The 16,577-nt window shown below is 38.8% G+C and overlaps 1 protein-coding gene across 1 annotated transcript in view; it reads right to left on the bottom strand.

The window, feature by feature from the left end:
- Positions 1-11,377: 11,377 nt before the first annotated feature.
- LOC139719890 (FYVE, RhoGEF and PH domain-containing protein 6-like) overlaps positions 11,378-16,577 on the bottom strand; it is a 30,890-nt gene continuing 25,690 nt past the window's right edge. Inside the window, exons 13-18 of the mRNA XM_071631275.1 lie at positions 15,574-15,717; positions 14,954-15,053; positions 13,898-14,001; positions 13,345-13,533; positions 12,565-12,652; positions 11,378-11,583 (exon numbers count right to left, since the gene is read on the bottom strand). Coding sequence (XP_071487376.1) covers positions 11,378-11,583; positions 12,565-12,652; positions 13,345-13,533; positions 13,898-14,001; positions 14,954-15,053; positions 15,574-15,717 — 831 coding nt within the window. The remainder of the gene's footprint in view (positions 11,584-12,564; positions 12,653-13,344; positions 13,534-13,897; positions 14,002-14,953; positions 15,054-15,573; positions 15,718-16,577) is intronic.

Here is a 16,577-nt window from a genome sequence, read left to right as displayed (position 1 = left end):
TCTAGGGCCTAACGTTAGAGCCTAGTTATTCTACAGAGTTCTACCATGATCAATCTAACAGTTCTCAATATCTTTATTATAGTCTACTCTAAATGTCATTATCATTACCCCATCATCTCCAACAGCCAACACCTAGTGTCATCCTCGTGAAATTTACAAATTTACCTCTAATGAGACTGGTGTTCTGACGCCAGTGCATTCAGCTGAATTCTCTGACGAAAACTCTTTATCGCAATCACGGTACCATCATGTTATTCTCTATCTATAGGCATCATCATTATCGATATCATCCGTCCAAAATATTCTTAAATACAAACTATCGCGTCAAGATAGATTATCCCCCCCCCTAGCTCTCTCTCTCTCTCTCTCTCTCCATTTGTGTCTATAGATCTAACGTTAGATCCCAGGGAGTTGAGGTATAATCAGCCGAACATCACGATGTCATACATTCATACCTGTTTGTTGGGTAGAAGCTGCACATCCCATGATTCCTCTAGATTCTCCGAGTCATTGACGAAAAGAAACTTCGGTTTGATAGGTTAAAGTTTGTATTGTTGCTTTTGTAATATTTCCGTCCCTTTTTGTTTGGATCAAAGTCCCTAGTGCTAGCCCGCTTGTTGTGTTCCTGTACTGCTGTTTGGTTTATCAATTCGTGTCACTGTTTTGTTTTACCATTCATGAATCACGCGCGTATTAGCATTTTCTTATATCATGGCAACCTTGTGCAGATCTACGCAGACGCTAAGATATCTGTGAATGCAAGGCGCAAAGTAGATTATGACGTCTTTTATTGAGGCGCATTTCGCGGAGATATTAAATTTGGACACCATCTCGGGACGCTCTTTTGGGACATATTTGACTGGACAATAATTATTTTACATCGCTATGTGACATTTAGGATTCAGTAAATGGCACTGATATATTCATCATCCTCCATTGTGACGTGAGTAAACATCACTTGCCTGATTTTCATCGCAATATATTTCATGTTTTGGAGAAAACTCTAACGCAAGATTTTTTTTCAAATAACTTTACGTGGTATGTGCGTAGATTATTACATCCTCGTATCCATAGCGACAAGAGCCCCGCGAGCGCGCATCCTCTTTTCTCTGCTGGAACTGGCCAGTGCGCCAGTTATCTCGGTGCATTGTCTTGCAATACGCGTTATTGTGACGTCATTATGGAATCCGATAACCACACAGGCGGCTTCGACATTTTTAGATGACGAAGTTGCCGTGAACAGAACATTTAAGACAAAGCTTAAGAATCACCTAATTTCGTCGTGTAATCATTAAATAACTTTCAAATCTCCAAAACACACTGAAGGCACTCACCACTCTTCATATTTAATCCACGTCGCACCCCCACCCCCCATGGCCTCCCGTCCCCACGCTCCCATCCCAATACTCACCCTGGATAAACATTGTCTATATTTTGTCAACTGGGCTGTTTCCGCTCTCAAACGTAAGCCTATAGGATACAGCCTTTTTCTGCAATTTTTTCCCCTTAGATTGTAGCCTACCTTTAAATTATTTCTTTATCATTAATGTACCGTGTAATTTGTATTGAATATTTGTCAGTATTTTGTACTCATCAAGTTTATCAATTCTTCAAAAATTCTATGATTTGTACAAAAAAAAAAATGCATTTGTATATTACGTTTGTCATGAAATTGCAGAAATAAATGAATATCAAATATCAAAATATCAAATCTTGAAACCCTGTCTTTGATTATTGAAGAGGCCGTTTAACATTCAGTTGCGGCTACTAAATAACGAGAGAGAAGAATGCCACCTTGAAAATAACAGAAAGGATAAACGACTGCCTCTTTATGTCAGCATGGTTGCTGAGATAACTCTGCAAGGTCCTGATCACCATCCAATCCGAGACTCAAGACAGCGATGAAAGTGGCTATATGGAACAGCTATCCAGTTTCCAGATGTCGATAACTCCGTCTCCATTCTGTTCTGAAGTGCAGACCAACAGATTCGAAGTCGATCGGCCTAAACAGAGGAAAAAACTTCCAAAGTGCTTGATGTGCCTGTAGCTTACATTGATCATGCTGATCATTTCGATATTTTTACTATAGGCCTATATGCCTCTCTGAAACGACTTGTAACGACACTAATTTTTGGATTCACAAACCAATACTTTCTTTTTTTCTTACGTTTTGCACAAAGACGATAATAAAGACAAGACAATCAAGATTAGATATCCGTACGGTGTAAGTGTATTCCAAAAGCATGTAAAGGATGATGTATTCATGCATGTTCTCGGGTACGTTTCGTTACTGCAAAGGTTCGCAATTGTGAAATTAAAATAGGGTTCGTTATTGCGAAGGTTCGTTTATCCGGAAATGAAAGAGAGAGAAAGAGAGAGAGAGAGAGAGAGAGAGGGAGAGAGAGAGAGAGAGAGAGAGAGAGAAAAGGGTTCGTTATTCCGAAGGTTCGTTAATCCGAAAACAAAATAAGGTTCGTGATTCCGAAGAAATTTCATTTTCGTATTGAGGGACCTTCGGGATAACGAAATTTATGCCATTTTTGGAATTACGAACCATCAGAATAACGAACCTTTGGAATAACGCTACAAAAATGTTCGGAATAACGAACCTTATTTCATTTTCAGATTAACGGACCTTCAGAACAACGAACATCACGAGTTTCTCTCATGGACCATGTTAAAGAGAAAAGAGGCTTTTGGATTGTCATTTATTTTAGGAACCGTGTACATTCCTCCAAAACACTCGAAGAATTATACTATGATGACTCATTATTCAATGGTAAGGTTATGAATGTGATAGCGTCGTGTAGGCCTACAATTTGCCAGTTTGTTTATTGGATGATTTCAACACAAGAGCCAGAATGTCGATAGAATGTGGCACTTCGATACTTGTATAATTGTAGTTCAACTGCCTCAAGTCACAAATTTCCTGAAGTCATGATATATGACTAAGGAGGTGTAACAGTGACAAGGTATGAACAACATCGCAGCAGACTGCAGCTAGAACGTAGGCCTATGGTAAGATGTTTTAATACTATAATATTATTATTGTTTGTAATGACCGCTTTGGATGAGGTGAATATTATGGAGATTTTACTTGCGGTCGAGCTTTTGCGTTGCGTCACAAGGATTACATGTATTTCCTTTATTCAGTGACTTCAACGTCGATGCAGCATTTTATCTCACACTCTTCGACAATTACGGTTCCGTTGTTATGACAGTGGGGGGATTTATGAGCTGACCAGGAAATCACTTGGGCCTATACCATGACCGATGATAACAACGTTTACACAAAATGGTTGAAAGTGAGAGTGGAAAGCTAATTCTATGTAAACGATTTTGTAATTACTGTGGATCAACACTTATAAGCATTTAAGCGGGGTTCCCACAATCGTACGATCCATTACGAACGCCACGATTGGACTTTCGTAACTAATCGTGGAAGTTTGGTTGAACTCGTCTGAAATTTCACGTTTGGACACGAAATTATGCGAGTCAATACGTGTTGGTTCGGTTGGATGCGATATGGTCACGATTGTTCTATTTCAAGCAATCCGATCTGTCACGATCTGGTCTCTCGTTCAAATACGATCCGATAGGATTGCCCCAATTGAGTCCACGTTTGGTTCCGATCTAACACGGTCATTACGATCGGGATCCCCGATCTGGTGCGTGTAGCTACGTTCTGATACGTTCCAATACGAATACCGCGAACCGATGTGGACTGTTTAGATAAGATACGATATCTTTCACGATCGGGATCAAAAGCGACCCCTTTTAAGGTGCGGTTGGACCCGAATGGGAATATATAAGTCCGGCTGACGATGGATTTCGAGTGATTAGGCCTACTATCCACAACCATTGATGATGGCAAGGGTTGACAGGGTTGAGATGATGACAAAGTGACCTTTGCGGTATTGCGAATGACAATAACGCTATCAACAGAGAGAAAGCAGCACCTAGGTCAGCAACAACCTCAGAATACTTCACCCACCCCCCCACCCCCCCCCAAAAAAAAATAATAATCTAGTATACTTTAAAAACTTAACCAAATTTGCCTTTGATGTGTGCTAACTCACGCACGATTCAGGAAATCATTCTCATGTTTATACTGACGTTAGTCAATTCGTGCAGTCATACCATTGCCATTTTGTTTTTGCTCTGTTTTTTTTTTTCATTAAAAACAAGGGCCCCAGATTGATTACGGGGAACTCCTTTTATGTGTGTCTGTGTAATGGTAATATGGATTATTATATCATATCTAACAATTTATGATACAACTTTCATTTCAGGAAATTATAAAGAAATAAATCATATATACCTCACAAATAATGCTAATGAAATGCCTACACAATCATACAATTTACCATTTGGAAATGGTAATCTAAAGATGCAGGCTACCACCTCGCGGAATACAAAATATACATATATGATTTGCGAGTAAAATAAGGGCAAATAAAAAAAAATGAAAATAAGCAGAAGGGAGTAAAAAAATCGATCCCAATCATGCCGATCAACGCGATTAAGAAGCACGATCACATTAGATTTGCTGCGTTTTGATACGATCCAAGACAATCTGATGCGATGATCATGATAAAAAATTAATCGTGTTAATCGTAGAAAATTTTTGAACCGTCCAAAAATTTTATACGATTAACGCGATTGCCACGATTGACCTCAAGATCTGATACAATATGTACAATCTGACACGATCTAATGAGATCACCACAATTGCCACGATTTCAATCGTGGCACCAATCGTGATAGTGGGAACCCCGCTTGGGACATCGTTGGAAGCATTGAAACATTGTTAGCTAAACTGAATAGAATTGTTTAAAAAAAAACACAATCATGAATGCATTGGCAAAAGTGGTTCATGAGATGAGAGACGTTCATCCAAAAGCAGAAGAGAATACTGATATGGTGTTGTTATATTGGAAACGTCATTATTCGATAATAATTAAATATGATACTCATAATAAGAAAAACAGCAAAACGTGGTCTAATGAAAGGAGAGCCAGTTCACGTTCTTTATACAGTAGTTTCATTTAAACAAAAAAGCAGGCAAAAGTGATAAATCAGAAGATATCCGCTGAGAATTGATAAGACAAAAAGTTTAAGCACGTACACTGTACTGTATTTCGTTTATAAACAGTTTGCTGTAAATCTTCAGAGTCAAACGTACATGCCAAGTTTGTTGGGATATCATTAATTCTTCAAATGGAAATAAAGGAGCTAAACTACCTGTTGATTTAGAAATTCTTCAGGAAACGCACTTCATTAACCCTAAAAAGACTGGGCTATTTTGGTAGCTCGAAAGACTGGGGGGGGGGGGGGGGGGGCCTAAAGGGCCCCCCTTAAGATCTCGGCCGTGGATCGCGCGATCGCCGCGGAAATTTGCACAATGGTAGTGTGCGATGTAATCTACAAGATCGTACATTTAAATTTTCCAAAATAGTCTTCTTTTATTTTATTTTGATTAATTATGCTAATTTATGCAAGAAATCAGACTTTTTGATCTAAATCAGTAAATAAAGCTCCAAAAGTGTTCATTTTTGGTCTAGATATTCTTTGTGGCATTCTTAGCAAATGTACTTGAAAAAAAATTCGGTATCAAAATTAATTTCTTATTTATTTTATTGTTTTATGAATTTCTTATGTATTTCATTGTTTTTACGACATTTTGTTTTTGTTGTTTTTTTCAGCAAAATTTGTGGCAGACCCTTTTTGAAGCATAATACTACTAAAACAAATTGATTTTAGCCATTGAGAGTAAAAATAAGCATATTTATATGAACCATGTGATAAAACTCAATTTGTATTGACTTTGTACACAAAATCACATTTTTGAGCCATTTTCGGTCTCACGTGCATGTACAAAAAGTTATGTAACTTCAGAACCGTACCCCCGGGCGTCACAAATTTGGTGTCAAAATGTGCGGGAAACTCGAAAGAAAAAAGTCATAGAGCATCGCGGCGAGAGCATTGCGTGTTGCTGAGTAATCGCGCGAAATGTCGAGGGGGGGCCTTTTAGGCCCCCCCCCCCCAGTCTTTTTAGGGTTAAGTTGTCTCAAAATTCAATTTCAAAATGAATGTTTAATCAATGAATGTGAAATTCAATGTCGTAATCAATCCTGGAATGGCAGAATAACCTTTGAAGAAGTATATAGTCAAAAAGATTGAGCGCCTAATTAAAAAAAAAAAAGCAAAGCTCACTTCACGAATGTCTGAAATCCAGCACGTAATCCCTCACATACTATGTCATTGGTAAAATGTTAAATGCAATGCATGTATTCGACAGTGAAAAGTTCCAACAGAATGGACGATAGGCTTGCTATACCTCTTTCCATGATAAAAAAAAAAGTTATCAAGCGATCCCTAATTACACTGTACAGAGGAATAACTCTACTGAGGATATTCGAACGAGATATGCGTTTCGAAAAATCTCTCTCTGATCTCCTTAAAAAAAAAAAAAGAGGAAAAATTACTTTGTATGGATTAAGATGTGGTAATCATGATTTGCAGCGTCCGGATCGGAAGATACTCCGATACATGTATTCATACAGGACCATGAGACAGTGTGTTTTGTGTTATCTCATGAAGCTAAGTGATGAATTATCAAATTATCTGTTTGAATGCCCCCCTGTTTTGCAAATAAGCCTTGCTCATTCTACATTTATTTTATCTTTTTACAAAGTCTAATATGTAAAAGATGAAGGAGCTCTTCAATCCTGCAAATTCCAACCTTAGATCAAATCTAGTAAAACTTTGTTTGAAAAAACACTGTATATCAAGTTTGATTACGCAAACTATACATGAAACAATTCATAGTATGCATTTTCCATATACACCAGTATCAATGTATTCTGTACTGAACTTTTGAGCATTGTTCTCTCACTTTCGTTGTTGTACACTTTTTACCACTGCCAGATAAGGCTTTCGTGCTTGTTTCTTTAATTTTTCTTCCTGTCTCCCCCTTTCTCTCTATTTTTTAATCTTTGTTTCTGTCATCGGTGAATCCCATTTGTTTTCATACAAATTTATCATGATGTTACTGAATGTATTGTATACTAAGTTTTAGGTTTTTTTTTTTATTGCATATTATCTTTAACGTGTGAATAGTAGTTACAGTTTGCAATTCTGAAGGTCTGTATTGCATTTGTATGGTTTGTTATTTTGGAATGAAAAAAATCATGGTAAACTGTACTGAAGTGTAAGTGTGTGTCATGCATATGTCCACACATTTTCTCAGCTCCCATGTTTGATGACACAAACAAGTACAAGGTTTACTGTCTACTCTCATCCTGCATGGAAACCTTGACGGCGATGGCCGCTGTTCTGCAATCTTCTCATTGCAAAACATGAAGACATATATTTTACAGGCACACACACACACACACACAAATATCCTGTGCTTGACAATGACGAGACTTGCAAAACAGCGGTTCTCTACCATTTCTGAGCCATATCCTGCACTACACGCATCAATATTCTGCATACTCTCGCACACGGATCTGGGAGCACACTGCCGACTTGCAAGGCATTATTACACTGTATTGCTGTTCCAGTCTTGATGCACTTCCTCACACAAACCTACACAACATACCATATCTCCCCCTCTGTCGTGTTGGCACACAAATCTATAACACATAGACGAACATGTGTTCTTTGATAAGAATGTAATCATTTTAATATTGCTGTGAAGGTGAGGCAAAATAAGTAGGCATGGGATTCACTGATGTAACAGCAAATCAAAAGAGAAAGATCCTTCCTTTCTTTCCCAAATGACACAAATTACATATTTACGGTATCCGTAGGCAAAAATAAAATATCCTTTGTATATATATTGCCTTGCAGAAGTTTTTCTGAAAACAATAATCATCTTCTCCACATATGAATATATATATATATACTGTATATGTATATATATGTACAACTCTATAATATACAAAAATGTAAAATATTTGTTCAAAGATCACTGATGTCCAAAGCCACTGGAACTGATAACACGTCTCAGTATTAGTTACAAACTGTTCACAACATAATAAGCCTTGTGCCTGTTGTATGCCTTTGTTGCACTATTATCATCTGTGATAAATCATTGGACTGAATGTCTGATATTGGAACCTTTTGAAAAGGAAAATTGTGAACATTAGTTACAGTATTGTAAATGTGCTGAATCAAAGTTGCATAAATTCCTTGGGGTGGCAACTGTGGCAATATACACAACATCCAAGACAAACAAATTGCAAGCATGATCCTCCTGCAAGGCGCGACAAACAAAACTTCCCTCAAAATTGTATTTGGCATATTTTCATTGGTCCACAGATATCATGCATGATTGCATAGCTCGTTAGGTGAATATATCAGTTAACTTAAGTACATCAAATCCAATCCTTATACTAACTACACAATGTGGAGAATCCAAGTTATGCTATGAACAGAAACTGATCAGAAGTGTTTTTTTCCAATTCATAAATCTTCAACTCATGGCAAGATGCAGTTCTGCTATCACGACTTCTTGATCACATGTAAAATTCTGTTAATATCGAGTATCAACCAATATCCAAAAAATATCCTGCGAAACATGCTTGGATTTTTGAAAAATCCCTTCACAATTTCAGAAGACTGGCCATTTCAGATTTGCCACCTGGAAGTGCAGTCACAGATGTGTGGCAATTAATTGTCATTTTTAAAACCACAAATAGGCCCTAAAAAATAAAAAAAACACACCTCATACACACACACACACACACAACCCCCACCCCCCTATCCTTAGTTCTTCACTTTCCATTTATACTTCACACATTCTGTCCCTGCCATTTTAACGGCGAATTTTATATCAATGCTGACTTCAAAAAGTTGTATCATATAAGTTAGCTACCAATAATATGTACATGGGAATCTTGGCGAATTATATATATATATACAGGATAAACCCATTCCAATGAGACATCGCTAGTGCAGCCATCAGATTCCCAGGTTAGGTTCACTGGGGTATGTACACAGGGACTTCAGTCGACAAGAGTAGCCTCCTTGATTTGAATGAACTTCCTCCGAGATTAAGTATGTTCTGTATGCATCATTATACAGTCAGGTACAGTGCACTCCTGTTTTCTTGTTACAATAAAGTAAAAATTCAAGTCCCAAAGTTATCATCTATATATCTTTCCATATCTGTTATTTATGAAAGAAAACCGCCGGTCCTGAAAACTTATCTGTTAAAACAGGAGTGCACTGTATTATCATTATCATCAATACTACATTGTACCATCACGATTATAAATTGTTTTTAATCCCCATTTGTGATTACTGCTATTGTAATCATTACTAATACAGAGCAGTTGATATTACGTTGGGAGTTGGAATATAGATATGCTGGATAGGAAATTACAATTTGGCACTTGAGATAAAAATCACAATGCCAGTGAGAACACTTTCTTCAATGTGGGATTTCGGAACACTAACGGGTTTTTGGTCAATACTAAACAAAAGAATATATTCCTTGACATGTATAAACATTTCTTAGCTACTTCAAATATATCCCCTTTCATCACTCCCATCCCCTTCTCGCAATTGACGATACAAAATTGTGAGTGCAAGAACTTTGCTGAAGCCATGGAGACTCCAGCTGCTTTGAAAGGTGTCTCCAATTAATGAAGTACAGTCGACCTCGCAAGAGTTAACATCGCTTAGGTTGAAAAATTGGTCAAGCCAAAAGAAAATCCTACTCCTAGATGGATATAAGTGGAAATCAAATGTTGAATGATCTTCTCTTGTCCCTTTGGACTGGACTTTGGTGAGGCTGACTGTATCTACTGAAGTACTTGGTGCACTCTCAAAGCTGTGACTAGGACAGTGCTACTGACACTAGGAACCAAAGACTATGCTTCCTACTCACTGACATACTATTTCAGTAAAAGAGGCACTTTGTGATTGAGTAACAGGATCATTTGTTCGTGAAGGACATCTGGCAAAACGGTGCAAAAAATATGATGCGAGTAAACAGACAATGACAGACTGCCATAAGTTACATTTGAAGCCCCACAACAGTGAGCCATCTGAACAGCAAAAGCAGAAAAGTTTTGTCACGCTTCATTTCACATGGAATTTTGAATGGAATGTTGGCCTGTAACTTGGCTTAAACAAATACATGAACTTGCAATCTTTCTCTGTACTACACTACTAATTTTATGAGCACACCAACACATTCACTCTGGTATCAAAAGTTAGAGCATACATGCCATACATCTTTTGCGAAATTGGCAGAGGTGCATGAGGCCATTTGAATCAACAAGACTGTATGCCAGGAAAAGAATATCAATTTCTTTTTTAAGTATTTGCAAATAGAGAAAGCCCATTGTGTATAGTTCACACGTAAGTCATTCAAGACGAAACAAACATGTAATGCTAAGCTGAAACCTGCTGTCATACAGAATACATGCGGAAATTGTTGCGCAAGTTACATGGGTGATTGATAATGCTGTACTAAATCTTGAATCGTGATGTCTCTACAAAACAGTGTAAAGTCGAACATACAACACAAAGACAAGCATAAACCACTTTGTCAGAAACTTCTAACATGGACATAATAAAGACATGGGTACATGGAAAAAAAAATCAGAGGACTTCTGAGTAACTTTTAGACAACCATGTCAACTTTTTGACCATCTTAATTTGTCACTAGATTACTTTGCCATGTTTGAGTGCTGGCTTTTAATGGCCTTCTGCATATCAAAAGTAAGAGAAATTGAAGCTCCTTTCTTTTTTGAAAGCAACCACTGTAATTTGTATTTTAATCACAGTACATCGGTGGTAGACACTATCATACACTGGTCGCGTCCAATCATCCTATCATTAAAAAAATGTTGTAACTTGTTCAGACAAAACAGCAGAAAATGAAATGTAATTCTGGGTTTTTGTTATTTTGTATACCAGCTTCTTCTTTTGGGCATTAGCCCCTTGTATTTGAACAAGTTGAGGTACGGCATCACAAGTGGCAAGAGTTGATCTTACTTCTAAATTTGAAAAAAAATGTTCACATTTAATCTGTTTTCATCAAAATGTTGAAATGTTTACTAAGGAATACCTGCATTCAACATATTTGTGAAAATATTAGCACAGAATATACTTGTGTGTTTCTGGATAATGTTTGAAGTACAGGGCTCCATCTAAGGAGCACTACTTGAAAAGGTCAGATCCTTTTCCATGCCAACCAAATGCAGGTGCACTGATGAAGACATGCAAGAAACACTGTAAAATGTCACTTCATTTTGGTATCACACATGCACCGTCGCATACTGTCACTGCACCAACCCATCCCAGTCTAGCTCAGCTGCAGCTGCTTCACGGGATTACTTTTGTCGAGACTCGTGATTCACCGAAGATGGCAGAATGGAAAGAATGCATCTGTGACCACCTTCATCCACCGACTGTCCATGAGGTCTCTGATGAGCCCACTGGCCCAGCTCTTTCGCGATGCTTGTCTGGGATGGGCAGGGGGTGTCCCTTCTGAGAGAAGAAATCCTTGGGGTGAAGGGATGTGGCTACAGGCAGCTTGCTTCCACCATCGCCTCATTCCACCTTTTGGAAAGCAAGAGGGGGGTTCAAATGAATGAAGGTTCCCATCCATCACACGGATGGTAACAACAGGGATGTGTTTCCCAGCTTTGACTGGAAAAGGCTAATTCAATAAGGTTCTGAACACTACGACAGAAGAAACAGCCCCTTTCATGGATACAGATCTGTGTATGTGTAAATCAATGGAAATCACTATATAACTGAAAAGTGCGAGTCTTTCCCGTAAAAGAGTTCTCCCTGCTTCTATGCAACACATACATTTAAAATACTGTAAAACGAGGAAATTTTCGCATGCATTTTAATTTCGCCAATTTCGCGAGCACCAAGATTGAAATTAAAATGCATGCGAAAGTTCTTGTCTACACTATATGCATTGAATGCCAGTGGCAGTTCGCGAAAATTTCATGCCGCAAAAAAGGCCGTCGGCTCCAATTCGCGAAAAATTCATGCCGTTTATATATCATGTTTTACAGTAGCAGCATGCATTTGAGCATGTAAGGGAGAGGGTTGTAGATATCTTGGGTAAGAAGTATCCCTCGTAGTTCAATAACAAAATGTGATAAAAGAACATGTCTCTCATCAAAACAATCTTGATATATACATCATGTATGGCTTGGTCCCAGCACACAAACGAAAAACTCCATAATTCATTACTCATACAAACACACACAATGAAAGCATTACAACAATTGTTAATGTCATTTTAGTATTGAAGTGTACATTTTCCTCAAATAAAGAGTTCAATACTTCGCGTGCTGCAAGAAAAACTTTACAGGGGATTTTTTTATTCTTTTTATTCATTTTTATTTATCTATTCATTATCATTATTATTATTATTTCAAATTTAATTTTAATTTTTTTAATTTTCATTTTTATTTTTAATTATTATTATTATTTATTTATTTATTTTTATTTATTTATTTTTTTGGGGGGGAACGATTACGAAGGGTTGTTGTCATGAATCCTCCCTCTCTTACCTCTCACAGGCTTCTACTGTGTCTGCCCTCAAGATGTGCTTCATCGGCCCCTGGGTCAGCTGAAGGATAAGGCCTGCCTCAAAGCCCTCGAATGGCTGCAGATGGAAATAAACCAAGACAAGGATTCATGACACAAAGCCAGGCAATATCTTCTCATCTTATATATACAGAAGAATAAGGGCTCCTCCAAAAGAGAAACATACCAGGGCTGTCGAGTCCTGCTCTACAATATGATGTTCAAAAGAAGCACCATTTTGAAACATTCAGGGTGTCACACCATCAATTGTTTGTTCATAAAAGATTTTATCTTCAACAACTCTGCTCTACAATCCAATTATGCCATGCAATTCAAGCATCATCTGGCAATTATCACGGTTTCTTATTGATCAAATGCTTCTGAAAGACTTAATGTAGCAGTTGGTGTTCTATTTCCGGCCATCTTGTCAATACGCTGTAATTGAGACATCTTTCCTCGCAACCCTTGTGCTCTTTTACAGCGCAGGATTTAGAGAAGTGGTCAATTGACAGCCAGTATCTTGGTAATGGAAATATTTTGCTGCTTATATTTTGAAAGGAAATTAATTAAATTCATTCACTCAAAGAAAAAAAAAACATTTACAAAAGCTCTTCATTCAATGTTAGCTATCTTTAATGCTCCCATGAATATCTATACCTAACAAGGGCTCTCCACCTAAAATTTCCTCTGGGTTTTTCATGGTGCAGTAAACAAACAACAATGGCATCAGAAAACACTCTACAGGGTCTACTAATCATTTCAGACGCTGACCTCATTGATGACGCAGACAGCGTAGCCCAGGAGCGGCATGCTCTGCAGGGCTACCACGTCCTCGCTGGCCTTGTAGGAGTAGAGCACCTTGTCCTTGATCCGGTACCACAGCCGCTTCCAGTCCTTCTTCTGCTTCCGCATCCACAGGTAGCCGCTCATCGACGAGTTGGTCTGGTCCTTGGCGCAGACCTGGAACGAGTTGGAAGATGGGTGTGAAAAGTTTGATAAACAGATAAGCGAAATAGCGAAAGTGAAGGTGCGCAGCTAATGATCGAGTGAAGGTGCACAGCAAATGATCAGGGCACATTGTGTTGCTCTTAGTGTCACAAGACATGATAGTGAATCATTATTTCCCTTCCTAACCTCCTCCATTACATTTTCTGCAGAGATGCTCATATCAATGCCACCTTCATCCTGATAAAACCTGGTATCCTCTTAGATGCCAAATCCATTCTTTTTACTACTTGAATTGTTAATATGAATGAAAACTACTGCCTCCTGGCCCCTTTTGGGTGTAGGCTTATCATAAAATCACTGGCAAAAGGGAACTCACTTTAAGTGCACTGGGTCGCACGGGCTGCCTGTTGGACTTCTTGCGGTTCGTCTTGGATCTTTCCTTCTTCTCTCTGGGGGAGTCTGTGGTTTCCCTGCCTTGAGCTGTAGGAGAAAGAACAGATTACCTTAAAGGGATCATATAGTTTTGGTTGTTGAGACCTAATTTCATGTTTCTACCATTTTTGGTGAGGTAATGAGAAACCTTTTATGAAATATGAAAGAGCATGCAATTCTATGAGGAATTCAATGTTTATTTGATGAAAATTGGTTTTGAAATGGCTGAGATATCCAAAAAAGATCAATTCTAATAAAGTGAGGAACCCAAACTTTATTACGATCGCTTTGTTTTACTTTGTTTTTGGATGTTTCGGTCATTCCAAACCCGATTTTCATCAAATAAACTTTGAATTCCTCTTACAATGGTATGCTTTGTACTATATCATAAGTGTTTTCTTGATATCTCGCAAAAAGTTAAAAGACCGATTCTCATCTCCACCAATACTGTAACATCCCTTTAACTGTTATTTTCTTCGCTTTCTTAGAATAAACACCAAAGAAACATTTGAGCATATACTGGGTACCAGGAATTTCACTGGTAATCAATGGGAAAACAGCAAATGAATCAATTTTGCATCCCTAGTCCATTATCAAAATGCCATCATTTCCACCCAACTGGATAGAGTTTCTGATTTAAGATGATTCCATCATTGTATTTGATTCATATAGCTACTGACTGTGCGTACATGTACAAGCAAACTTCATAATAAGAGATAACATTGCACGGAAGTGATATTGTAAATTGCTGAATATGGTTGTTTATCAATCCAGCATTTCTCATCTGTGTTTGTGAGAGACCAGACTACTTGCACTCCAAGTAGCGAATGGTAAATGCCTCTATTATACAGCTTCAGGCAGCAAATTGTACTGCAGCATTATAATTATTGGTAACTGGATTGTGTACAGTCAGCTTCTTGCCAATTATCTCATGCGGGTTTTCCCTCCACCCAGCGTTTTTCTAATATGCTCCACTAGATACTAGTACGGTTTTACTCACATGTGACCAGAGTCTCATAGCAGTTGTCGCACACCCTGGCCTCTTTGCTCTTGAGGTACGTCAGAGGAGCCTTGTTCCGCGAACAGTTGCCACACGTCACCTATGAAAGGACACACAACAAAGTCTGATCAACAGAACCCAGATTATTGTCATATGGCTGCCCCTGAGTAAAAGGTGCCAGAAGCCTGAACATCCTGTTCATACACATCAATCCTTGTTTTCTATCTCTTCAAAATTGTATGTTCTCCAGCAAATGTTCTCCAGCAAAGTTTACAGCTAAGTTAGTTGTGTGTGAGGAGGAGGAAGATGATGAAGATGATAATGATGATAAGGAAAAGGAGGTAAGGGGAAGGAGGAGGAGGAGCAATGGGAGTAGGGAGGGGAGGAAAAGGGAGAAAAGGGAGAGGAGGAAGAAGAGAAGAGGAAAAGGAAGAAGAAGAGGAGGAGGAGAAAGAAGAAGAAGAGGAGGGAGAGTAGGAAGAAAAGGAGGAGGAGGAGGAGGAGGAGGAAGAGGAGGAGGAAGAAGAGGAGAAAGAGGAAGAGGAAGATGAAGAGGAGGAGGAAGAGGAAGAAGAGGGAGGAGGAGGAAGAAGAGGAAGAGGGACATGTGGGGCACTCACCTTGCCACAAGCCCTGCAGTGGTGCCGCCTCCAAGTGATGGTGAACTCGCTGGTGCAGATCATGCACATGGTGACCCGGCTGTCAGGAATCCACAGGGGAGCCTTGCGGCCGAGGCTGGATGAATCGCCCTCGGACAGGGTGGGCTGCAGAGCAGATAAAAGAAAGAATAGAGAGGATGGCTAAATTCATTCCCATCTTACTTCCTATTAAGAGCTGATCCAAAGTAGCTCAACACATCATGACCCAAGAAAACATGCAATTGAAAATTTGTGAACATCTTTAAGGAAGACTACACAACCAACAGAGGTAGTAGATCATCAATAAATAAATCCACCAATCAAGAGTAGGAGTAAAATTCTAAAATTCTTGAGGGTTGAGGAAACTTGACCTGTGTCAAGAGACTTGAAGTTGCACATCTAGCACATAACTTGGCTTCACAGTTAAAAGTGTTAATAAAAAATCTTGCTGCTCACAGGGAAAGGAATAACCCGAATGGAATATTCCACTTTCTCCTTTTTCTCATATAGCAATTGCACATCAATTCCCTGCTGAATAATACAGGCAATATCTCACTGACAGATACAGAAGCACTCGTGTTCTGGGCCAAGCAGATAGCAAAAAAAAACCAACAACAACAAACATAAACAAAACATAGTGCCTCTGGCACCCTTCGGGCGGAGGTATAAAAAAAGGAAAGAATGTTGAAAGAGAGAGAGAAGGAGCTAGCAGAGCCAGTACGCAAGCAAGCAAAGCACTTTTCCAAAGAGTCCCTCAGTGCGGCGGCGTAGAACATCACACTTTGCATTGATTTCAGGTTGTAACTGATAAGAACTGGCTAGAGGACCCTGTTACCAGTATACTGCCTGAAATAATGCACCGTGTGACAGAGGAAGTCTGAAGGAGAATCTTTAGGGCCCATCTCCCCCGGAAAAGCTCTCGCTTTGCTGAAATCGATGAAATGTGCGGGCAGCAAGAAAAAAAGGGACATCTGGCTGGGAGGACC

The sequence above is a fragment of the Diadema antillarum genome, unplaced genomic scaffold (assembly GCF_040938485.1).
Source record: "Diadema antillarum isolate AM-2024a unplaced genomic scaffold, OU_Dant_1.0 scf00000116, whole genome shotgun sequence".
NCBI lineage: Eukaryota > Metazoa > Echinodermata > Echinoidea > Diadematoida > Diadematidae > Diadema > Diadema antillarum.
This window is presented reverse-complemented; position numbering and strand designations above follow the sequence as displayed.